The sequence below is a fragment of the Antechinus flavipes genome, chromosome 6 (assembly GCF_016432865.1).
Source record: "Antechinus flavipes isolate AdamAnt ecotype Samford, QLD, Australia chromosome 6, AdamAnt_v2, whole genome shotgun sequence".
Classification (NCBI taxonomy): Eukaryota; Metazoa; Chordata; class Mammalia; order Dasyuromorphia; family Dasyuridae; genus Antechinus; species Antechinus flavipes.
The window spans coordinates 175,289,186-175,316,145 of record NC_067403.1 but is presented as its reverse complement, the minus strand read 5'-3'; the positions used below and the strand labels follow the sequence as shown (position 1 = coordinate 175,316,145).

The window sequence follows — 26,960 nt, the reverse complement described above, 5'->3', positions numbered from 1 at the left end:
ATTTAAGAAATTACTTGACAGGCAGGAATCCTGCTTCTATTGTCTTTTGCAGTATCTTTCTCTGTCTCCATTTTTCCCATTGGTAAAATGTTTCAACATTGTTATTTTGGTATTTAAAATGCAAAATAATTTAAGCATATTTCATAGAGAATCTCATACTTAATTCTAAAGCTAGCCTAAAAAGTGAAATGAAAACAATAAAATATTCACTGCAAAGCAAATATATTTATTATGTACTTTCATATACATAAGGATTTTTGCTTAATATAATACAAGGAATAAAATAAAAATCTTACAATGTGAAATTCAATGTACATTATAGGCTATTTACAACCCAAAGCCAGGGATAAAAGAAATTAAAAACAAAAGTTTGCAAACTAAGTTTGCTGAAGTGTGAGTGGAGGATTTTAAACACAAACAAACAACATTTGCATAGCAGAAACAATATTGAGAAAAGTAATAGCTTGATCTTTTGAGTTAATAACACTTTCAGTAAGAACTTGGGAAAGAGAAGACTAAAGGTATCATTACTGTCCTTTGCTACTCTTTTTGTTTTGAAACATTTTCCTCCAAAATCTTTCTCTACGTGTATACAGGTGTTAAATGTTTTCAACACAATTCTTTACAGCTTCCCCCATTATCACCCTTTAAGGATAATGGAATGATATATAAATAATTAAGATGATAGAGAAGCAACTGCAGAGATAATTTCAAGAACATCAGAACACTCTGGAACAATTGTTTTAGTTTGTTTTGTAAGGTGGAACAGAGGCCCCAGTGGCCATGCCATTCAGTCATACAAACATGCATGCAAAGTCTCTGACACCCTTAACAGAGAAGATCATATCGTATTGCAAAAAGAGAATTTATACAAACATCTGTAGGAAAACTTGCTTTTGGAAAATCATACCTTTAAATAGGTCTTTTTTGGTTGTTTTTAGGTTACTGACTGTGAAGTTCCTACCACCAGTTTCAAGTGTAAATAGTATGGATAGGAAAACATTCAACTCTGAAAAACAAGCCTTTGTGAAATTAATCATATTATTTGCCCTTTGGCCACAAGGTGCATTTTTTGTAACAAATAGAATAAAATTAAATAAATAGAATCCAAATAACTCAAGGATAATAGAAAATTGGCAGCTTTTAGGGTTCTCTTTCTAAAGAAAAATACACCTAATAAAAAGAGCTCCATCTTCTAAAATCTTGTAATGTACTAAGCTTGAGAAGTGAGTCAAGTCTGTGCTAATACTAAAATGTGTTCATATTTACTTAAGGAACCATTAATACTCTTAAGGCTATTTTGTAAGAGTTTTGTTTATTTTATAAATGTCCCATAGGGACAAGAAATTCAGTACTTGAAACATTCACATTAGATTTATCAATATTGCCATGTCACCTTAACAAATTATCCTGCATTTCTGATTATTAAAGAATTATAACTGATGTAATAAGTTAAATAAAATGAGCTGCACTGATTTAGAAATGACTTTTAAAATAAGATTCAAGGGGAAGTATTAACTAATTAAACCGTTCCATGGCCTTGAATATTCAATATGTCACATGTACATGTATGAAGATGACTCTGCTGAAAATGGACTTTTTGTTTTCATGGTAGTGATGATGAATTTGTGCTAGCTCAGCCATATTCTTGCCTGTCTGCTCACTGACCAACAAACAGCACACATCTTGACAAATGGAAAGCCAGAGATTGAAGCTGGTGATCACAAAAGTGTTTGCTTGTGCAAGGTTAAATAGTCCATACCAGGATCAAAATCATGCACCTGGCTTTCACCATGACCATGTTCTAACTAGTTAAGCTAATGTCACCAAGAAAAATATACATACACGCATCAGTTAGCTCAACTGGCTTAAAGTATTAATACTCATTAAGCCAAAGTTGTAAGTTTTAAACTCACAGGGTCTGATTACCTTTCCTATGTTTCATGATCACACAGTGATCTTGGCAGCTGTCTCAGCAATGTACAGAGAAATGGGAAAAGTATATGGAATTTATCATTACTACTAACCAAAGAACTGACACCTAGTCCTAAGGTTGGTCAGGCTGCAGTATTATCTATGAAGAATGGCTTATGTTACATTCACCTTATCATGGCCTAGTAAACAGAGCCCTGGATCTGAAGTCAGGAAGCCTATAGGTTCTAATTCTACCTCAGAAACCTAACTAGCTGTGTGACCTAAAGCAAGTCACTTAATTCCATGGGCTCCTGGCTCCTCATCTGGACGATGATGAGTTGAACTTAATGAACTATATAAAGTCCCTTTCAGCTCTAATTCTATGATAATATGATTTCAAGAATAATCACTCAACAAGTTAAAAGTCAATACAAAAAATGTTGTTTGTGAAGCTATTTGGTTGTATGATGAATTATAGGATAGAAACAGTTGAGATACATGACTTTAGAATTAACATTTTGGGGAAATGCTATTTAATTTGCAAAGAATAATTAAGATAGTGGTTAATAAACTGTCTGTTCAAGCAAGAAGTGCAGTTTTAATTTTATAGATAGATGCCTTTCACACTACATACAGATACCTGAAGCACGGATTTGGCCCTGAGAATTTTCATGCCTTAAGAATGGTATACAACATTGGGAGTGGAATGACCAGTGGAAGGTTAAAGGGTGTTCCAACGAATGAAACAGCACTCTGATCTGCTTGCTTTTTTGTTTCCTGATGCCCTTAAACATAGATGAGAGGAATTGTCAGAGGAAATTTATAGTTAATTATTTAAACAGTTCCTTGGATTGCTTAAGAATAATTAAGTTATCCTTATCAATTAAATTTTTCTTCACCTACCCTGTGGCATTTAAGTGTAATCTTGCTTTTATCCAATGAGCAATAAAATACAGAGAACATGTGGTGGCTTATCAACTAATGTAAAATTTGCTTTTCTTGAAAAAAAATTAATGATGTGAGAAATAAACCATACATTACAAGAATGCAAATGTTATTTGATCTGTATATCTAGTTTCTTTTGCCACAAAAAACCCAAAATAAACAAAATAAATACAAGGAACATTTGACTGTGGCACATGCACATTTATCAAATCTTGAATTAATTCAAAATTGCTTACTCAAATATTTTTCAGCTTGTCTCAGGGAAATACAGTTAATATGTATCTGCATTTAAGGAAAAAAGTGCTTATTCTGTGTAGTGAATACAAAGTACACAAAATAAAATTTTGAAGCACAGAGGATTACACTGAGAAGGCAGCCTTAAAATGTAGGCACGTTACAGTAATGAAGATAACTGTACTGCAGAGATCACAGTCTTCATTTCTCCAACTGTTCAACAGGTATTATATGCTTTTGTCCCAGGCAGCTGATGAACCATGCTAGTAACAAACGTCTCTGTTTCACAGAAATGGCAACTGGGTACAAACAAATGAAAAAGCATTGATAATTAATTTTGGCATTTAAAAAGTACACTCATATTTAACATCATGCAAGCATAATATTTTTTAATATCACAAAAGCAAAAACAGAATTAAGCAGGTATAACTGCTAAATTGGCTACATGTTAGCCAACTGACTTTTTGCAAAAACTTAAGTACTTAATTCAGTCCATAAATGTTTTGCATCTTGAAACACTGACGGCAATTGCAAAGGAGTATTTAAATAGTGGTAAAAGTTTATCAATGGATTTTAACTCCATTAAAAAATCTTGCTAAATATTCTTTAACACTACACTAAAGTATGAGAGAAGACTATCTATTGCTGGAAGTTGTGCACACCTAGTCATAACAATCTTTCCACCTATTCATTCCACTGGGCAGCCTGAATTCCAATGATGGTATGAGAGGACTTCAACCTTGAAGACTGAATAAAAACTGAGATGTAATCAAAAAAGGAAAAAAGTATAAGAGTTACAGGCACAAAATATCCTTGGTAAAGGTAAATTTTTAGAAAACTGCATAAAAATAGATATGCAGGACACTTGTTCTTAATGCAAAACTATGTTGATAAAATCTTGTCCCTTCTCTTCCCTTCATTAACTATGTAGAATTACAAATTTTTTTTTTAATTGGTAGATTTGACTTAACCTAACCACTTTCTAAAACAAATGTTGATCATTTTTGCCAGTCTATATACATTTTTCTTTGCCCCTAGCCACTACAAATTTTATTCCTCAAGCTGAGCATTAGCTTTTTCTTCTACTCATAGACATTTTTAATAGCATTCAATTTTCTGTTATCTTTAAAATAAACTATCTAAGTTTGCTGAAAACTAAAGACAATTTCCTTTGTAAAATTTTTTCCTTTTTTTCTTCTCTTTCCTAAATGCTCACAGACCAGCAACAAAGTTTATATATATAATTTTAATACATGGTTTCCCTACCATCTGAGTGTAATTGCAGTCCTTCGTTTTTGTTTTTTTTTTAATTCCTTCCAGTTCTAATATGTCATGTATCCTGAAAACTGTAAGTTTTAGGAATAAAATTCAATTGAAAGAATAGCTAAGAAGTATTAACTATACACAACTTTAGTCTTTTTGAAAAACATGATTGTCTTTTAGTGAGTTTCAACTTAATTCAACAAACATTTCTTAGATAACATAGGCCTGGCTGGCACTATATGAAGCACTAGAGAACTCTAAGTCCCAAATGAAACCAACAATCTATTCCTTCAAGTGATTTACATTCTGTCACTGGGGACGGAACTACAGAAGGGAGATACAATATACAGTGAAAGTCCCTATGATCCTTTCCTCTGATCGATCAGTTCTAAAAATCTCCATTTCAAGAAGGGACCAGGCTCAGGCTCCGCTCACTCTTCCACCAAGAGGACCAAAATTTGGCTCTCAGATCTAACACTCATTTGTCATTTGGCTTCATATATAAGTTACTTTAAAACTTTCAATATCTCAGTTTCCTCAATTCAATGGTGGGAAATCAATGAAAAGGTTGCCACAAAAGTCTACAACAAAGGTGATGAGACACTGAAATAAGATGGCTGTGATATGAAAGGATGAAATGCAAAAATGTGAAAAATGTTGTACTGACAGTGTTTGGAAATTGGTTTGATATGGGGAGGTAGGACAGGATAAGTAGAAGAATTATGTATACTGCAAACTTAATGATTGAAAAATGGTAATGTCCTATACAGAAACAGGGAACTTTGGGTGATTTGCAAATGAAGATAATGAGTTCTGTTCTGGACATGTTGAATTAAGATTCCTATTATACATCTACATGGATCTCTAACATGCATGTGGAGATAAGAAGTCCAGAGATCTAAGTAAGATGAGGGAAAAATGTGATCTGGGACTCATTTGCATTGTAACCACAGTGGACCACACAGAAATTACTAAGGTTAAAAGAGAAAGCTCAAAAGAAAAAGAGGCTGAGGACAGAGCACTATGGTACACTGACAATGAAAACAGAAAATGATTCTGCAAGACCCTTTTGCTAGTTTTTCTCTCATGAAATATGTTGTAAAATGACCTTTAGTAATTTTAAGTAGGCAAAATGACTAACATTACCACAAATTCCATCAAAAATTTTTGTTCCCAGGGTACTTGTTCCCAGGAGAACACAGAAGATGATTTAGCCAGTAAACAATTGATTTACTTGCCAAACTAACAGTAACATTGATATGACATATAAATGTAAACAATAATAGCAAAGGCAACACTATATAAAAATACATATAATTTAGTAAAACATTAGAGAAGCATAGTAGAAGATTGTAATATTATCTCATAGTATTGCAAAAAAAAGTTAGAAGCCAGCCTCTCCCTCCCCCCCCCAAAAAAAAAAAAAATACATAAAAAAGGCTTGACAGGAGACCTAACCAACTTATGTCATCCGTCAGGCATTCAAATCCAAAATTGGCAGGTCATTCAAAAGAAAGAAAATCAAACAGTTGTGTTTTATAATGACCTACTTTCATCATCAATGACAATAAATGTTCACATTTGGATCTTAATACTCCTTGTTGTTGCTGTTATCTGTACTATGTTCTAGAAGAGGACCAATCAAAGAGGTGATGCCATGACATGTGAGTGAATTGGATTTAAAAAAGGGAATGCTGGGCAAGGTCACCTGACTCACTTTCTCCTCTAGAGCCATCTGGGTGCAGTGGCAAGACATAAGTTTCTACATACTTCTCATAGAACCATAAACCAAAAGAAATATAAGAGGGTTATCTAATCTTACTCTATAACTGAGAAAACTTGAGCTCAGGGAACTTAAGTGAGTTGTCAAGATGATACAGATAGCATATCAAAGGTGAGATTTAACCCAGGTCCTCTGATTCCACAGAATATATTTAATATTTGCTGTCCTACAAAGCAAACTGAAATAGTATTTAGAAAATCAAGTGGCCAGATCAAAGCATATACTCATGGAAGAAAGTCCAACTTGGAGGAATTATAAGTTTAGAAGAATTGAATAAATGTTTACCAAAATATCACAGACACTGTGCTAAGCTCTAATAATAGTAGGAATGAAATCATCCTTATTCTCAAGGAGTTTACATTCTAAAAAGGGAACACTTATTTACAATAAGTTAATGTATAAGTATACATAGAATCAATACAAAAAGATCAATATAAATAACTACACAACGATTAAATAAAAAGTAGTTTGAAAGTTTGGGTAGTAGCAGATAAGAGGAACCAAGAAAAGCTCCATATATAAGACAGTACTTGAGAGCATTGTTTTTGAGGCAAAGGGGAGAAAAGATCACGTTCCAGGCATAGAGGATGGTGAGTACAAAGACACAAAGATAAAAGATGAAATGTCCTGTAAAAATCAGAGAAAGCCAACTCTGCTAGGTTTCTTGCCAAGTATGGGTTAGGTAGTAAATGACTATAAAAGTTCAACAGAAGAGTTTTAATTTGATCCTAGAGACAATATGGAAGTACTGATCAATTGAAAAGGGGAACAACATGGTCAAACTTGAACTTAATGAAAATCACTTTGGCAAAGTGTGAAAGACAGTCTGGAGGCTGACAAACCAATCAATCAGGAGATTATAACAATCATCTGTGGGGAAGTGAAGACCATCTAAAGGAATACAGCTGCTGAATAGAGAAAAGGGAATAAATCTAAGACTTGTAGAAATATAAATGGTTAAGATTTGGCAACTAACTGCAGACGTGGAAGAAGTAGTAAAGAATAATATCAATGTTACAATCCTGGAATGGCATACCTTGAGCAGAAATAGTTAAATCTGGCAGAAAGACAGATTTGCCAAGAAAAAAGTTTGATGCTAATATGTTGAGTAAATCTCTGGGACATCTAGTTTGACAAGTTTCACAGCTTAAGAAGATAGGGGCTGAATCTATAGATCTGGGAAATAGCTCCATAGAACTGATACTAAACCCAGGCTTTAACAGGATCAATAAGAAAAAAGACCCAGAGCAGAGCCCTGTGATACATGGACACATGTAGAATATAAAAGATAATATTGCAAAGGAATCTGAGAGAGTGTTCAGAGAAGTAGAAGAATCAGGTGACAGTAATGTCATGGAAAACCAAAGAGATAAGCATATCCCAGGAGGCAAAGTAGTCAGTGTCAAATACAAGTGAGAGGTTAAGAAGGTTTAAGTCACACACAAAATTAATACCCTCAAAAAACATTCAAGAAGACATAAACAAGAATTAACACATTTGTTACACATATATCAAGTTTATCTTGTACAAAAATGGTCTCCACAATCAGTGTTTGTCACATAGTGAGTACTTCATGAATACTGTTGTGTCCAACTCTTTGTGATCCCATTTGGGATTTTCTTGGCAGAGACACAGGAGTTGCCATTTCCTTCTCTACCTCATTTTACAGATGAGAAAACTAAAACAAATTGGGGGAAGTGATTTGCTCAGGGTCACACAGTTATTAAGTGTCCAAGGACAGATTTGAAATCTGGAAGATCTAGGCTGGGCACTCTAGCCACTGAATGATTAAAAGATGCAGACAACTAGTGTTAAAACTTCTCACCCCAAAATATTTTTCCACGTATATATAAGAATATACAGAGCTTTTTGACAAATTATAGCTAAAACTGTTCAAACATACTCTCGTTTTTGCCTGAAAAAAGATTGCTTATACAAAATAAGGTCCTCCAGATGCTCTATTCTTAAATTATATTCATTCACTCAATAAATCTTTAGTAGGATCTACTTTGTGCTAAGTACTGGGCTAAGCACTGTGAATACAGAGAGGCAAAATGATGGTCCTTTCCCTCAAAGAGTTTTCAATTTAATGGGGAAGACAACATGCAAAAATTTTTACAAAGCAAGCTACATATAGAATAAATAATTATTAAAATAGGGAAAGTACTGAAATTAAAAGGGCTTCCTGTAGAATATGGCATTTGAATTAGCACTTAAAGGAAGACAAGGAGATCAACAGTCAGAGTGGGAATGAGAGAGCATTTCAAGGATGGGGAACAGTCAAAAGAGAATGCCCAAGAATGAGAGATAAAGTATTTGTTCACAGAATAAATAGCAAGATTTTATCAAACCTCACAACATTACAGGGCATTCATAATAAATATTATTATCTAATAAAATCCATGTTTCAAAAGAAATTGGCTAAATTAACTAAACAAGAAAAACTACTTGGATGAAAAGTATTATTGACCAAATAGTGGTATGCTTATATATTTATTGTACTAGGATAGGAATTGCAGATGAACAGTGAGGCCCAAGAATTCATAGGTGGTAGAGAATGAGTGATCCTGATTTAGTGCTTCTAATGATCCCAAAGTACACTGCAACACACACACACACACACACACACACACACACACACACACACACACACAGACAGACATACACGCGCATGTGCACGGACACACAGACACACAGAGATTTTTAATACATTCTCCAAGTAATGCTAGCTAGCTTTTTATGATATGATTGGTAATCTGGAAAGACTAGTCTCTAATGAATCAGTATTGTACTTGACCTAAAGAAGAATGGAAAGATACATGGTGAGCACATGTAGATTGAAATATATTTTAAACAAGACCCTTATGCTATAAAGACCCTTATATGCTTATATAAAGTGGTATAAGGAATATAATGAAGCAGAAGTATGGTAAGAAAAGGAAGTAGCCTTATCATTAAATGAGATCCTAAGAAATAACAGATGAACAATGTTAAGTATTGCAATAGCATTTACTTCATCAGAGCTAGATGAAGTCCTCTGGTAAGCTGGATATATTCTCTACATGGGGGAAAGGGGAGAGGGAAACATTGATAAGAATTATAAAAGATGGGAAAGCATCCTAGGGATAATCAGATCTGGTTATATGGTGACCTGCCTAGTCACACTATTAGTAACTGCCAAAGGCAGTATCTAACCCAAGTCTTCTTAATTCCAAATCCAGCATTCTATCCACTACACCACATTGCCTTCTACAATCTCTTGAATTTCTTTCTTCTATTCTCAATGCTTTAACCACAGTATAGGCACTTAAACATTACCAATTACCTAATTGGTTTAAGTGGCCTGTTACTAGTTTGTTTTTGTTTTCCTTTCCAATTCACCCTTAAATTGTTTTGCAATAGCCCTCCATAAGTAAAGATCTGATCAGGTCAATTCTCTGCTTAAATTTTTTTGACTATTTCTTACTGCCAACTAAGTCATCTTACCCTGAAATCAAAGGCCCTGGTGCCTCATAACCTTTCCAGACTTATGGTACACACAACTTATTATCTTTTTATTTGTTTCCTGCTTCCCCTTTCTCTGTGCATGGAAACTACTCCTTATCTACAGAGTATATACTTATATATGTGTCATAATTTAGGACATCAAAATGAGAAAATAAATGTCATGTCATTTTTACTTAATCTCTGGACTCACGTATTAGGAAAGAGACATTAAAAATTCTTTGTCATTACACATATAAAAGATAAAATGGTACTTAATAATACACAGTGATACTGAATATTTCTTTGCATGGTAGTTAATATTTACTTTCATAAGATCCAAGATTTGGAGATCAAGAAGACTACAGAAATCATTATCAAAGCCTCTAATTTTACAAATGGTGAAATTGAGACACAGAGAAACTGACTTATTCAAGTAGTGAATCAAAGAGATCTAGGATTCAAATGTGATTCTGTGAATTCTAGATCACATGCTTTTCCCATGATTGTATTCATCCTCTGCAAGGTTAAGGAAGATTTTTTTTTTCAAAATACCATTAACATCTTTTATTTTCAGGAGATGTAAAAAATTAAAAATGTGAGGGAATTAAAAAAACTCTTAAAATTAATGTTTATGTGTAAAAGTCAATGCCTCAGAAATTAGAACAAATACTGTGGCCTCTGAAAAATTCAAATTTTCACTAATTATCTTTGTTAATGGGAGACAGGGAAGGCATGGATCATTTGAATCCTTAGGTAATCCCTAAACTTCATGTTAACTAGTCTCTTCAACATACTCTCAATTTAAATTCCAAAAGGGAGTTTTATCAAGAAGCCAAACTTAATTAATTCCACTTTTTACTTTATTGCCTTGGCCATCATGATGGGTAGGGTTGAGAAGGAAAGAAAAGAATCAATCAACAATTGATTGGTAAAACTTGATTCTACCTATGGTAACATCTGCCTACCTTAAAAAGACCTGTGAAGAAAAATATTTTGTTCCTTTAAATTTTTGTAATAGCAATGACTTTTTTGAGTCAAAACAAAACTCAACCACCAATATTTTTCTTATAACAACATTAGCATGTTCAAAAAGTTTTTGCGATACATTTGGTTACAAATGTTGTACTTATCTTTTTTTGTTTAAATATTTTGGCACATTGACTATTTTTCATATTAATGTTATGTTCCTAATTAAAGTTATCTCTCCATTTAAAAAGTTACATTTTTACATTAATTGTAGCTTTGCAAACCTATCAAAGATACATAGATGAATCAAGCCTTAACAATAAAGTTAATTTTCACCAATATAAAAAATAATTAGGTTAGAAAATTGATGAACATTTTATGTTAATGTATTTCATAAAGGTTTTTGTTTAAGATTCTCTAGAATATTCTTTTTAAAATTCAATCACTCAAATTATTTTATCTCTTAAATTCTTTGTTTTTCATAATCATTCAAAAAGTCTTTTAAGACTGGAGAATTATGGTGAATCTAAAAACTAAACCATTTCTCTTTGAAATGTAAAGTTTCCTTAAATGACTGTCAAACAACTGGTTAGATAATACACAGAATCATATACAGTTTTTAAAGTTTTACTGGAACATAAATTCTTATCTTTTAAGAAAAATAAAATGCCCACCCTATAAAACATGAACATTTCCTTGAGGAATTTGACAAATATGGGGAAAGAGTCATAGTATTTTGTAGATTAAATTAAAAAAAAACAAAAAACCCTGAAAATCATAAACATTTTACTCATTATGTGAAGAATCTTTAATTTTGTAGATGTAGATATTATACTCCTTCCATTAAAGCTAGCTGGAAAGTCTCTGTAACTTAGAAGATGAATTTTGATTCATGATTCACTGCAGCTGTCATGCCAATGAGCCCTTCTGAATTTAGCATAGTTGGTCCCTAGGATAACAGATATGTTGTCACATGTTCATCACCAGGCCTATATTCAAAGACTTTCTAGCTTTATGCTAATATTGGTATAACCTATGAGAACTCAAGAGTCACTTCTATGTCATAATGAGGCATCCTGGTAGGACTTTAGTAGAGGTATTAGTTATATTTAACAATGAAGCTAAGAGAACAGAGATTTATTATGATTAAATAGTTATCAAAAAAAAGACTTAAAAGTCTCTGGGCAAATCTCTGAGTTTTTCAATATTCCAAGAATGTCCCAAAGACATTAAGATGAAGAACAGATGTGGATTGATGGGCCTTAGATAGACAGATTATTTCACTGGGCATTTCCTAGGATGATAACATCACAGATTCAAATTCACCAAGCCTTCCCAAATGCTTAGACTTATAAATATCTGAGCATGCAGTAATGCATGCATCTGAAAGCCAAAGTATACCTTTTTTTCAGCCTTAAAAAATAATTTTATCTGTTCCATAGCCTACTTATGGATGACCCCATTAAGCCAATTCATTTTAATAGTCATCTGACTATATCTCAGCTCAAACCTATAAGTTTAGTCAAAGTATAAACCCTGTCACACAACATTAGGAGTCCTCTTTGTGTCTATATCAAGTCCCACTGAATATTTTCAAAAACCCTCTTCATTTAGAACCATAGTGGTACTGATGAAAATTTACCTTTTATAAAGGTGTTTCCTTTTTGTAGTTGAAACTTGGATCAGAAGCATCAATCTGAAGCTTCAGGGCTTGTTTAAGGCTTAACTCTGTCTCTGCAGAAGGATAGCCTTCTAGAACTTCCTGATGCCCTCTGTCCTGTATTGTTCGTGGGACTGAAACCCTACCAAGGAAAACTTGATTGTTTTGAAGGTGATAATTTGGATTTGTCATTATTCCATTTCTCTTCTTCTGTTCACCACTTTGTTGATGAATTAGAAACTGCTGCTGAGATCGCCCAACTTCTTGCTGAGCTGGAGGAATCATAATTTTACATTGTGATTCTGTTGGCATCTGCTTAAGTGGTGTACTAGTCGCAGATTTGGCAACAGGTACCCTTTTATCAAACTGAGTCATTTCATATTCTAAAACTTTTGGCTGTGAAGAATTGCTAGGTTTAGGTTTTTTCCCAGCAGAATTAGATTTGCTAGAATTTTCTGATTTCCCCCCCTTGTTTGTCTTAGTTGATTTCAAACTGGGCTTTACTTGGCTCCACTCAAACTCACTGCTTGGTGAATTATGACTCTGTCCTAAGGACTGTGTTGTAGAAGATGGGGAAACAATTGACTGTCTACTTCGGCTTCGTGGCAATGAATGCTGCTGTATCTGCTCTGTAAAAGACATATTGTGGAAGCTATCAATAGGGACTGTCTGGGCAGTTGCTGTAGAGGAAGTAGTTCTTAAAGAAGAATTTTTGGAGCTTTTAAGGGAATTATTTGACAGTGATGATTTTTGGCGATCAACTGTAGAATCTGGAGATTCTGAAGGAGAACTGAAAGCATGAGTTGGTCCATTAGATAAACTACGCAATGTGGGCTGCATATCACCTCCACCAGTACTTCCAGAACTATTTGACTTTATTGTTAAAGATTGCATTTTTGAAGATACTGACTGCAGGGGCTTTTGCTCCATTGTGTGAACAGGAGATGGTGAACAACCATTTAAACTAGATGCACCGTATTTTTCTAATAATTTAATTATCTGAGAATGTCCATTTTTGGCAGCAACCCGCATAGCAGTACGTCCAAATTGATCTGCATGGTTTGGGTCAGCACCATGTTCTAATAATATCTGCACAGCATCAATGTGTCCTTCTTGGGCAGCAATGCAGAGAGCAGTTGCACCTTGGTTACATGTATGGTCAACTACAGCCCCATGTTCAATCAAAACCTGAACCACCTTTACGTGGCCCTGCCAGGCTGCAGATTGCAAAGCAGAACGCTTTTCATTGTCTGCAGCATTAATATCAGCATGGTATGTCATCAGAAGTTGCACCATTTCCAAATGACCCTGCCAGCAGGAAACATGAAGTGCTGTTCTCCCTTCAGCATCACTTGCTTCCACATTTGCACCATTTTCTAAAAAGTACTCAGCCATTGTAAGCTGGTTTTCAAGAGCCAAGATGTAAAGTGTGGGTCGACCATCTGCATCTTTGTAGTCCACATCAGCACCATGGCTGAAAAGTAGTTCAACAATATCCCTGTGACCTTCTAAAGCAGCAACCCGCAAGGAATTTCTTCCATCATATCCTCTTTGATCAATATTCGATTTATTTTCCAGTAATATCTGTACACAATCATAATGTCCTTCTTGGGAAGCTAAAATGAAAGGTATACGGCCATCATTATCAATTTCATTTGTTCTGGCTCCTTGCTCAATAAGCGCTTCACATATTAACCTGTGACCTTCAAAAGCTGCCATGTGCAATGGTGTCCATCCTGCATCATCTCGGTGATTTTCATCTAATCCTCTGTCCAGCAGAGTTCGTACCACCTCAACATTTCCTTGTGCTGAAGCTATGCTAAGAACTGTCCTACCCTCACTATCAATGCTATCAATAGCAGCACCCCAGAATAAAAGTGTGTTTACTACTGAAGCATGACCCATAGAAGCTGCTGCTAAAAGGGGAGTTCGACCATTGTTATCTGTATGATCCACATCTGCACCCCCTTCTAGAAGCAAGTCAACAACATCCACATGTCCTTCATAAGCAGCAACCAACAAGGGAGTCATGCCATCTTTATCACAGTGATCTACTTCAGCACCACGATCAATTAAAAGACTAACTACTGATGCATGCCCTTTACTGGCAGGAACACAAAGTGCAGCTACAGACAATGCAGTCCTCCCATCCACATCCTCATGATTCACTTCTGCCCCATGGTCCAGCAAATGCTCCACAATCTCTCTGTGTCCCATGTATGCTGCAGCTATCAAAGCAGTTCTACCTTCATTATCGGCTTTGTTAACTTCAGCACCATGTTGAAGTAAATTCAGCACAATATCTTCATGTCCTCCCCAGGCTGCTGCTCTCAGGGCTGTTCGACTATCAGCATCCGCACAATCAACTTTGACTCCAGCATAAAGAAGAGCAGAGACTACCTCAGTGTGACCTCCCCAAGCAGCAGATCGTAATGCTGTCCAGCCATCATGATCATTGTGATTAATATTAGCTCCACACCCAATCAAACAGTTAACCACCTTGGTATGTCCTTGTCGAGCAGCTAGAGTCAGTGCTGTTTGTCCATGAGCATCTTCAATCTCTAAATCTGCTCCCCTAGAAATGAGTAAATTAACGACATCAAGATTGCCACTATATGCAGCATTAGCCAACAAAGTTCTCCCATTTGAATCACACTGGTTGACAGAAGCTCCATTATCTAATAAAGTTCGAATAGAATCTTCCCTTTCTAAGGCCTGCCGAACAATACAAGATGTTCTATCATCTTCACTGTGAACATGTGCACCCGCTTTAACCAACAATTGGAGGACTTCCTGTTCTTTGGGGATTAAAGTAGACAAAGAATCTCTAACAGGTGTACCATTCCATATCATCCACAGAGCTAACTCAGAAGTCTCTAATTGTAAGTTTGAATTAATCAAGTGTAATGCAAATTCTTGAGCTTCTAAAGGAGTTAAATCTTTTGCTTGACAAGTATAACTCATTGCAAGCATTCTGTGTCCTTCTGCTGCGTTACATAAATATTTTTGTGTGCAATGTTTGACATCCAGTAACCACTCTGCAAAACTATAATGAAAGAGTATTTTAGTATTTCCTAGTCCATCAACAAGAAGCTTTGAGAGTACATCTAATTTGCGTTGGAAGTCTTCTATGGTCAATGACATATTTTTGGTCCATACTGCATGATATAATTCTGTTGTGGTTAGTGGTCGACATGCTGCAAGAATTACATTGAGAATGGGTTGAACTTTTGCAAATTGTTTCCTCACAAAAAGCCTTTGACAAAGCCAGAGGTATAGGCCATTGAGGGTTCCAGGGATATCACGGATTTCTCTTAACATAATAAAATTTTCCACAACCCCATCTAGAACACGTTCTAGATAAAGAAAACATCCGCTGCTTTTGATATGAAGCTGATTCAACATTTCTGCAGTTTCCTTTGTGAGATGCTGTCTCAAGGCTTCTTCTTGATCTAGACGATGGAGAATGTACTGTTGGACATCCTTGACAATATAAGCTTTCCGAAGATCATCAAGACTTATTTTTCGAAAGCCTAAAGAAAAGAGAGAGAAACATGTCAAAGAGTACTTTTTTAAGCTTCAACAATCATCACAGTATAAGAGAAGCATTGACCAAGGAATCCTAGACAAAATTATTTAATGAAGAAAAATTAGCTAGCAATTTCTGAACTCCACCCAAGACAAAGGCTGAAAATGAAAAGTTTCAATGTATTTCTATAAACATGGAAATTGGTCCTGGAGTTATTTGCTTTTGGTGAGTAATTACTAATTTCAGTTGAAATATTTTCCTTTATTTTAAAATATTATTTAAGTAAATCTATTTCACCAGTAAGGAACAGACTTCTAATCTTGGCATACTACTTACTCCCTGTATTAAATAACATAAAAAATGAAAGGTGAACATCAGTATTAAAATTGGCATTAAAAAAAAAAATCTAAACTCTGAAATACCACTATACACCTGTCAGATTGACTAAGATGACAGGAAAAGATAATGATGAATATTGGAAGGGATGTGGGAAAACTGGGAAACTGATGCATTGTTGGTGGAGTTGTGAATAGTTCCAACTATTCTGGAAAGCAATTTGGAACTATACTTAAAAAGTTATCAAACTGTGCAAACCTTTTGATCCAGAAGTGTTACTACTGGGCTTATATCCCAAAGAAATATTAAAAGAAGGAAAAGGGACTTGTAATGTGATGACCGCACTAGCACCCCAGATACCTCAGAATCAGCCAGAGCCAGGATAAGCAAAAGTCCTTAGTCTTTATTCTTGGTCTTAGACGTAGGATTGAACAGGATTGGAAGCAGAATCTCTGCAACCGCCTTCCCCCTCATCTACCACCAAAGAGTGATGCTGGCTAGTCTTACTCCACCCCCTAATCCCTCCTTTAATCCTCTGTATACACCAATCATTGAGCCAGCACGGATAGTGGAAAGGACCATTTTCCAAGCATATGTCCATAGAGTATTGTCCAATCAGTAGTTAGCCTCAAGTTCTCGGCAGTCCTGACCTCACTGCATCAACTCAATAGTTTCAACCCTCTACACTGTATGTAACAAAAATGTTTGTGGCAGCCCTTTTCGTAGTGGCTAGAAACAGGAAATTGAATGGATGCCCATCAACTGGAGATTAGCTGAGTAAATTATGTTATATGAATATTATGGAATATTGCTGTTCTGTAAGAAATAACTAACAGGATGAATACAGAGAGGCTTAGAGAGATTTACATGAATTGATACTGAGTGAAATGAGCAGAACCAGGAGATAATTATACAATTCAACAACAATACTGTATGAGGATGTATTCTGATAGAAGTGCCTATTTTCGGCAACAAGAGGATCCAAATTGGTTCCAAGTGATCAGTGATGAACAGAACCAGTTACACCCAGCAAAAGAACACTGGGAAATGAGTATGAACCACAACATAGCATTTATACTCTTTCTGTTGTTGTTTGCTTTCATTTTTGTTTTTCTTCCCAGGTTTTTACCTTCTTTCTAAATCCGTTTTTTCTTGTGCAACAAGATAACTATATAAATATGTATACATATATTGTATTTAACATATATTATAACATGTTTAACATGTGCCTGCCACCTAGGGGAAGGGGTGGAGGGAAGGAGGGGAAAAGTTGGAACAGAAGTGTTTGCAAGGGTCAATGTTGAAAAATTACTCATGCATATGTTTTGTCAATAAAAAGCTATAATAATAATAATAATAATAATGTCTAGACTTTCTGAACTTCCCAGTTTTAAAGTGAAATTGTATATATCCAACAAAAACTTTATGTCCATACAGTGTGTGTTTCTATACTAATAAATTAAATTCTGTTTTTAGGGACAATTTTGGATATTCATTAATTTGAAAATATTTCTAATATTTTTCATCTATCCAGTGCATCAATTGTAACTGCCTTTAAATTAACCTTATTTAATTAGACAATCACATCAAAATCCCTGACTTTCAGAGAACAAAATTAACTATAAGATCAAAGTTATTCTAATTACATTAACATAATTTCCCTATTTATTATTAAATCTAACTGATAGAATAGGCCTGTTAATGAAAGAACAGCTCCATGAGAATTCTAAAATAAGTATGTTTTATTAAATTATGAATTAATAAACTCAAAATATACCATTTCCATTTCCTCTTTTTCTATTCTACAAAAAGGGAAAAATTGTATTTTCCCCCCAAGGGCAAAACAAAGATAAATATTATACATGACTTAATAAAATTATCAGATAATTTGTGCTAGAAAGAAAAAAAGTTAGCATTATATCCTCAAAATCAATAATGGTTTTCAGTATTCAGTATTCATTGCATAAAATCAAGTCTCATATTGTTATAAACTTTTTGAGGTTTATTGTTGTCTCTTGTTTTTATATCAATCAATTTTTTTAAACTACTCAATAAGATGTCCTTGTGGCAAAGAAAGTTAATGAAAAAAATATTTAAGCAAAAATCCCAAAATATTTAATCAAAAGCCAGTAAGTCACAATATTCATAGACTGTCTCCTACTTCACTATGGAGAGGAAGAAGGTCTATTTATTTCATTATCAACACATTAGGCCTAGAAATGGTAATTAGAATTAATCATCATTTAATTTCCTTGTAGAATTATTTTCCTTCACAATCTTACAGTCATTGTGCATTATGATTTTTCTCTTTTTCCTTACTATATTCTGTTATCTGCTCATACCTTATCTTCCCTTTATCCTTTGAATTAGTTTCTTAAGTATTAAAAAAAAAATTCTTCCAAAAAAAAAAAAGAGTATAATAATAATATTTTACCTTCATCCATATATCACAATCTGTACAGCTATTCCCCAATTGTTTCGAGTTTATTATTACCCAGGGCTAATTTTGCATGACTCTCTCTATATATAATTGGTATGTATTCCTTCCTATTCATTGACTATATACTTGGACATGAGATAAATCATCAGAATCATTTAAATCAAAAATTATTTTTCACTTCTCTATTTTAGCTGCAATGATTTTGTTTGAGCTTTTAATTTTACATAATCAAGAAATTCTATTTTGCCTTTTGTGATGTCTATTATTGAATTAGTTATGAATTTCCTCCAAATTAAGTTATGAAAAACAGCTGTTTTTGTTCCCCTTTATTTTTTTTTAAACATGATTTCTTCATGTTTAAATTACTATTCATTCAGAGCTTATCATAGATTATGGTGCAGGAAGGCTTTCATTTTCTTAACAATTATTATATACAGTTTCATAAAGGTATGGCATATTACATTCCATTTATTGAGAATACTTTTTTTGCAAAGGTATTAATTGTTCTGTTAAATTTTATAGAATTTTTTTAGAATTATTTAGATTATTAAATTTAAATTTTTAATTAAAAATTGATATTCTTCATAGATTTCATTTGAAAAACTTTCTAGAAAAGGAGTTCACTCCCTCCAGCACCTCCTAATTTTCATCTGTCAATAACTTTGTGCTTTTCTCTACTTTTTATTCTGAGACTAAGTTAAGAAATCTATTTCTTGTTTTTTTCATTTCAGTATTTTATAGATAATTAAATATCCCCTTTCTAAGATCCCAGTTCTACTGACAGGTAATTGTATAGTTTCCGATAATTATTTTTATTTACTCTCTGCTGTGACATAACACTTTTTATTTATATTTAGGTAATTTGTTTTTCTTCTTTTACACCAATTAGCTAATGATTCATTAATTTAAAAAAAATTTTTTTTACCATTTCTCTATTCTTTTTGTTCATAATTTTATCTATTTTCCTTTCATTTTCATCATTTCTTGTTTTGACTTGTTTTCAAATTTCATAAAAATTAATACTATTTTTCTATTTTAATATTTTCAGAGGACTATTTTCCCCCTAGAAGAATGCTTTAATTTCATCTTAAAATCAATGTATGATTATTATTATTGTTTCTTTTTTTCTTTTGTTTATTATTATTTATTTTATTTTAATTTGTATTATATTATAACTTTTTATTTACAAGATATATGCATGGGTATTTTTTCAGCATTGATAATTGCAAAACCTTTTGTTCCAACTTTTCCCCTCCTTCCCTCCAACCCCTTTCCCCAGATAGCAGGTTGACCAATACATGTTGAATATGTCGAAGTATAAGTTAAATACAATATACATGTTCAAACAGTTAGTTTGCTGTACAAAAAGAATCGGACTTTGAAATAGTGTACAATTAACCTGTGAAGGAAATAAAAAATGCAGGCAAACAAAAATAGAGTGATTGGGAATTCTATGTAGTGGTTGATAGTCATCTCCCAGAGTTCTTTTGCTGGGTGTAGCTGATTCAGTTCATTACTGCTCTATTGGAACTTATTTGGTTCATCTTATTGTTGAAGAGGGCAACGTCCATCAGAATTGATTATCATATAGTATTGTTGTTGAAGTATATAATGATCTCCTGGTCCTGCTCATTTCACTCAGCATCAATTCATGTAAGTCTCTCCAGGCCTTTCTGAAATCATTCTGCTGGTCATTTTTTACAGAATGATAATTTTCCATAATATTCACAAACCACAATTTGTTCAGCCATTCTCCAATTGATGGGCATCCATTCATTTTCCAGTTTCTAGGCACTACAAAGGGGGCTGCCACAAACATTTTTGCACATACAGGTCCCTTTCCCTTCTTTAAGATCTCTTTGGGATATAAGCACAATAGAAACACTGCTAGATCAAAGGGTATGCATAGTTTGATAACTTTTTGAGCATAGTTCCAAATCGCTCTCCAGAATGGCTGGATGTATTCACAATTCCACCAACAATGTATCAGTGTCCCAGTTTTCCCACATCCCCTTCAACATTCCGCATTATCATTCCCTATCATTCTAGCCAATCTGACAAGAGTGTAGTGGTATCTCAGAGTTGTCTTAATTTGCATTTCTCTGATTAATTATTATTGTTTCTTACTCATTATTATTATTTCTCACTTAGCTGACATTTTTATGATTTGTTTCTCAATTTATTGTTCAAGATGTTATTCCTATGGTCTATAAAGCTTATATTAAATATTTCTGTCTTTTTGCAGCTAGTCAATCTATCATCATCTCTTCTCAGAACCCAATGGGGACAGCCCAGGATCCTGAATCCAAGAGCTTTTTAAAATAGTGCTGCTTCCAAGCCCAGTACTCTCAGCCATCATTCTGGGAAGCAGCCAGCCACAGTTACTTAAAGATTTAGAAAAGAAAGACCTGGGCACCTGCTTTTGATGCCCAGATAAGAATACAATACAGAATCTTTCATGCCCCAAATCCCATTTTCTTAAAGTCAATTTCATTCTAGAATCTTTAATGAAATGACAATATATTTCAATTCCCTTATTAATTCTTTTTCTTTATTCTGAAATTTCATCACGATTCTTGGACTCTTCACTTATTTTTTTCCCCTTTATTCTTTCTACATTGCTCATATAAAGCAAGACCTGGAGATTAAAAACAAACAAGCAAAAAAAACAAAAAAACAAAAAAACAGTCCTCTCCTGTCTCTTTATTAGCACAATCAAAAATGACATCTACTCTTCCCTTTCTTATCATTTTTGCCAAGAATCTTTATTTGAAAAGCTTCATTCTCTCAAATTGAATTCATGAAGTACATTGTAGTTTACTGATATACATTCTCATTCCAGAATCATAAAGCCCTGATTTAATTTTATGCTCTTACATTCATTGTTTCTCTAACCTAGAAACAATATATGTTAACTCTGGACTTATTAACAACTCCGGACATTTGTTGCTTTCTGGGAAGGGGCAGAGGTTTCCTAACATATCTACTTAAGTAAAACTCTCACTATTCCCCATATTAAGCATCTATTAAGTATCAAGTAGCAGGTCCTATAGCTAGAAAGTAAAATAAATGAAACAGTTCTTGCCCTCAGAAGGCTTATTTTCTACTAGAAAATAACCTGTACATGGTAACTATAAATATGGGAGAAAGTGTCACCTCTCTTTGGTTTGTTCCCACCTGGTGTTATTCTAGGGAATAGCTAACATACTTAAGATAGAGATAGTGTATAAACACAGAGGCATTCACATATTGGGGTACAGAATAGCTTTATTTTACCCTAAAATATTAAATGCAAAAGATCAACATTAACAAAATAGAGAAATGATAAAATGTATGCAAATAAGCTAACACTTTCCCTGGAAAAAGAGACTTGAAGATTTTATGAGATAACTCTTTTGAAATTCCTGTGGAGTTCCTCTTTTTTAGAAACTCATCCTAAGACTAATAATTATCCACTCTGCACTTTGAAACCAATCTCTCTCCCCATCCTATAATAGCATATTTTAAGGATTGATTGGGCAAGTTATGTTCTTTTTCCTATAAGATCTATACTTTTCAAGTAACTAAAGGGCTTTGTTCTCCACAAAGGATGAAATAAAGTAACTGTATGCTATTTCCTCAAAAACTCTATGCTATTTTTTCAAGAATGGTCAATTAGGAAAGTCTTTTCTCTCTTTATTAGCTTTCATCCCAAAGTTCTGTATCTCGGAAAAATCTTAAGACTAGTTATTTCCTTTAAGGGGATGATGTTCAGGAGTTCTCCATTCTCTGGTGAGAAGGCCAGATCCCAAGCTGACATTGCCTGGGGAATTCAAAATCCCCCCCTCTACCCCCCTTCCTCCAAGGAATTACTTATTCTCAGGCTACATGTAAGTACATGTCTAACTCTGCCATGTGTTTCTGCCACAAGCTGACATTCCTCGGGTAGGAGGGGGAGTGGAGAAGATGCCCTTCCAGCATACCCTTACTGAATTACAGAATACAGTATGCAGAGAAAGGAAAAGTATTAAGAGCTTTCTAAATTACTAAGCAGGGCAGTTTGAAGCCAATCTACCCGATTTCAAATCTGTCTTTTTTAGAGTCATTTCTAATCAAAGGAGTAATCTGTGTCCTCTAAAGTAGAAAGAGGGTTCCAAATGGAGGTGCTGTCTTCAAAGGTCCTCAACTCAGGATGATTGGAGAGCTCATGAAATTGATCAGTTAAACATTAGTAATTGTTTATTAGGCACAATTTTTAAGATATTTCAAATTAACAGTTTTTCATGAGAGCACAAATATTCCATGGCAGGAGAATCTGAAGATTACATTCACCTTCAAACACATAATTAAACAAATTCAACAAGCAAGTGAAGTTTTACCAAGTTCCTATAGCTCACATCTGCTTTGGTGCTTGTAAGGGCTTGCCTCAACACAAAATTATTATGAATGTGCTTTCATGTCCTCTATCCATCCCACCCAACCTAGGATGAGACATTCCTCTAACTACTTTATGTTATATACTTTCCTTCCAATGTTCTTCCTGTACCATTCCATAGTCCCCCTCCAAGATAAAATACTACTTCACCTTCTTCTTTTAAAGACAGGCTGAGTAGAACTGCGTCTATGACTTCTTTCCATCAGATACTTTTTCTTCTTCTCACCCTGTCTTTTAGTATACACCCCACCCCACCCATGACAATGTCACTTTTTTATCCAGAAAATATTAATTCATTTATTTTTTCTTTCTTCTGACTCTCCCACCATTCATCTTTAGTCACTTATATCATTCCCCCATACCCATCTCCAGATATCTGTTTTCCATTAACCAAAGTAAGAATTTTCTTTATCTTTAAGGAATGCCTTTTCCTAGATTACTGAAAGAGCTGAAGTTTTTGTTTAGTTTTTTCTTTTTAAATATACTTAAAGATCTTTATTGTATTTCTCTCATGTGAAATAAATGCATTTTTGTTAAAAAGTATAAAAAAAACACATAATGGGGAATGAGGGAAGGAGGGAGACAGAAGGAAAAAAGGAAGGAAGGAAGGGTTTATTTATTTATTTATCAGGAATAAATACATAAAATACACTAAAGAGAAAAGATACCTAGAAAGAATCACAAACAAGACAGATTTGAAAGTAACAAACAACTTGAAACTTAAAAGAAAAGCAACTCTACATAACAAGGATTTGCATTTTCACAAATAACCCTTTTTTATTCTACTATATATATGGAAATGTCCACTTGATTAATATTTGTTATATTAGGATTTTTTTAAACTTGGCATATTTCTTTTAAAAATTACATCTCTGATAATCAGCTCATCTCTTTTCATTTTTTAATATCCAAGATATAAGGCATTAGAATTTTAAATTCTATTGAATAACAATTTTAAAGACATTTATTTTTTTAAAAATATAAAAATGTATATTGCTTATGATTTCATGAAGTCAATTTCAGGGCAATATATACTCTTTTAGGCAAAGTTTTACATGGCACAAACCCTCATGCCTGACCTATCAAGAGGGTACTGGTTGGTCTTCCTGTCTCAAGGCCTCTCTCATTCTAGTTCAGTATACTCAGTTATTAAATGGACTTTCCTGAAGTGCAGATATGACCACGTTACCGATTCAATAAACTCCAATGGTATTCTATCTCTTCCAGCATTAAATATAAAAATCCTCTATTTGGCAGTCAAAGTCCTTTACAACTTGACCCCTCCTAACTCTAGTCTTTTCATATCTTATTCTCCCCCACATATTCTTCAATTCAGAGATACTGGTCTCCTGGCTGTTCCACAAATAAGGCCATCCATCTCTCAACTCAGGACATTTTGCCAAACTACCCCCCTACCCCCCATGCCTAGAATGCTCTCCTTCCTCATCACCTCCTGGCTTCCTTCAGTGGACTTCCTTTAATCCCAACTAAAATCTCACCTTCTGCAGGAATCCTTTCCCAAATCTCCTTGAATTCTAATGCCTTCCTTCTGTTGATTATTTCCACTAATTGTAGTTTCATTCATTCCCTTTGGCTCACTGGTCAAAGTGGGGGATTGAAATACTTATTGCTCCCCAAAGCCACGTCCAGAAAAGAAAACCCAGAACAGATATCTGAGGGACACCCACCTTTTATGAGAATCACTTACATAAAGATCCAAAGATAACCTTATATTCTATAAGGAGAAAACATGTATAACATGTATACTATCACGTACATACAAAGTAAGCACATATACAACAGGCAATAGCAGCCAGAGAAATGGGATGGTAAGTTTAATGTAGGATATAGTATATGAACTGAACCCTGAAGGAAACTATGGATTCTAAGAGAAGGGCTAAGTTCAAAATGCATTCCAGGCAAGAGGGACAGCTCATCAATTTTTAGATAGATCAAGTTTTAATACCAAATAAAAACTTAACTAAAATCAATAAAAGACGTCAGTGACCCAAAAAAGTCAGGCTAAGTATAATGGTCTTATCATCTTGAATCAATCTTATGTCAAAGTATTTTTTTACCCTTTTTAAATCTTATCATTAGATTAAATATCATTTCTATGCTTATGGCTTATTAACCTACATACTCTCCCTTATATTTTCTGGGCTCAGTTCTGCACAACTCAATACATCAGCCTGCTGGACAACTTCGCCAAGATACCTTTGTCATCTCAAACTTAACATGTCCAAATCAGAATTTATTATTATTATAACCTCCTCTCTCTTCCCCCAATACCCATCATTCTTCCTACCTTCCCCATTTCTGTCAGGGGCACTACATCCTTCAAATCACCTAGGTTTACAATCTCCAAGTCAATTATGACTTGTTATTCCCCTTCACACTTCATGTCTTAATTACTGCCAAGTTTTATTAGTTCTACTTCCACATGTCTTCCCAGTATCTCTTCTCCACTTACTCCACAACCATTCTTGGTCAGATTCTTATCATCTCTTGCACAGACTCCTGAAACATTTCAATTAACTAGCTATACATTCAATCTTTCTCCTTTCCATATGGCTGCAAAATTGATTCACTTAAAGCACATGTCTGACAATGTCACTTTTCTATTCAAGCAACGACTCTTGATTGATGCACAATCCTATGACATTTAAAGCCCATCAGAATCTGTCCCCAGACTAATTATCTCATATCTACACATACACACACACACACACACACACACACACACACACACACACCCCTTTTCATTCTAACTGGCTTATTTGTTTTCTATGATGTCACTCCTTTCCCCAGATCTAGTCTGTCCAGATTGTCCCTCGTGCCTGAAATGTTTTCCTTCTTCACTTTCTTAGCTTAGAAACTCTAGCTCACATGCCACCCCCCTTTAGAAGGGCCTTTATGGATTCTCCCCAATTGTTAGTGTTTTCTGTACACCCTTCTCTTCACCCCCATCATTAAATTTTTTTCTATTTAACATTTATTTTGCATTTACTTGTCTAAATTTATTATATCCCTCACTCCCAAATTATAATGCAAGCTCCTTAAGTAAAGGTACTATACTATACCATTTCTGTCTTTGTATCCCCAGTAACTGGCGCATTGTCTGGCACAGGGCAAGAATTTAAATTCTTACTGAAGATGAACTTCTAAAACAAACTTAAATTAGTAACAGCATAAACAACAATAATAAACCTTTGCTTAGTACTTTCAACCTTTCAAAATACTTTCATATCATCCTTCCTTACTTTATGGTAAGAGAGTTGGTGCAATGTACAAGTATCATTCACATCTCCATCACAGATGCATAAACAAGACCAAGTCATTTGCAAAACAAGCAAGTTAGACAAGGTAATGGAATCACAGATCTAGAGCTAGGAGAGACCTTAGATCCAATCTAATCCAACCCCTTCATTTCAGAGATAAAGAAAACTGAGGAAGTTAAAAGACTTGTCCAGAATCACTCAGTGATTCAACTGGACAGTGATTCAACAGGAAGTTGAACATTGGTCCCCTAATTTCAATATCCACTGCTCTTTCCATTGTATTACAGTATTTCTTTTCTAGTTCTCAGTCTATGATCTCAAGTCTACGAAATATAGACTATAAAATTAATGGCAGGTTAGGGCTTAGAGCTAACTGGTTAGATGACCCTCAAACCAGTATTTTTGTCTATACATCATGTTTGTCATGCACATCTAATATAATATTAATATTACATCCATCCCAAAAGAAAGAAGAAAATTTCAGAAATATGTAAAACAACCTTACAGGGGAGATACTTTCCGTTTGAGACTAAATTTTATGAAGTCTGCAAAGTTTAATGGAAGAATATATATTGGTAACACTAACATACAAAGCCTCTGTTTTCTTATTTTCATCTGTATATTAGAACCCTGATTTAGGCTAGAAGAAACCTTAGAAGATATGTAGTCTTACTATAATACTACTCCATTTCCCTTTCCTTCAGAGGCC

At 34.2% G+C, this 26,960-nt stretch overlaps 1 protein-coding gene across 1 annotated transcript in view; it reads right to left on the bottom strand.

Moving 5' to 3' along the window:
* Positions 1-205: 205 nt before the first annotated feature.
* Positions 206-26,960, bottom strand: part of ANKRD50 (ankyrin repeat domain containing 50) — a 72,979-nt gene continuing 46,224 nt past the window's right edge. The window contains exons 4-5 of the mRNA XM_051967506.1: positions 12,234-15,784; positions 206-3,392 (exon numbers count right to left, since the gene is read on the bottom strand). Of these exons, the coding sequence (XP_051823466.1) occupies positions 12,237-15,784 (3,548 nt within the window). The 3' untranslated portion in view covers positions 206-3,392; positions 12,234-12,236. The remainder of the gene's footprint in view (positions 3,393-12,233; positions 15,785-26,960) is intronic.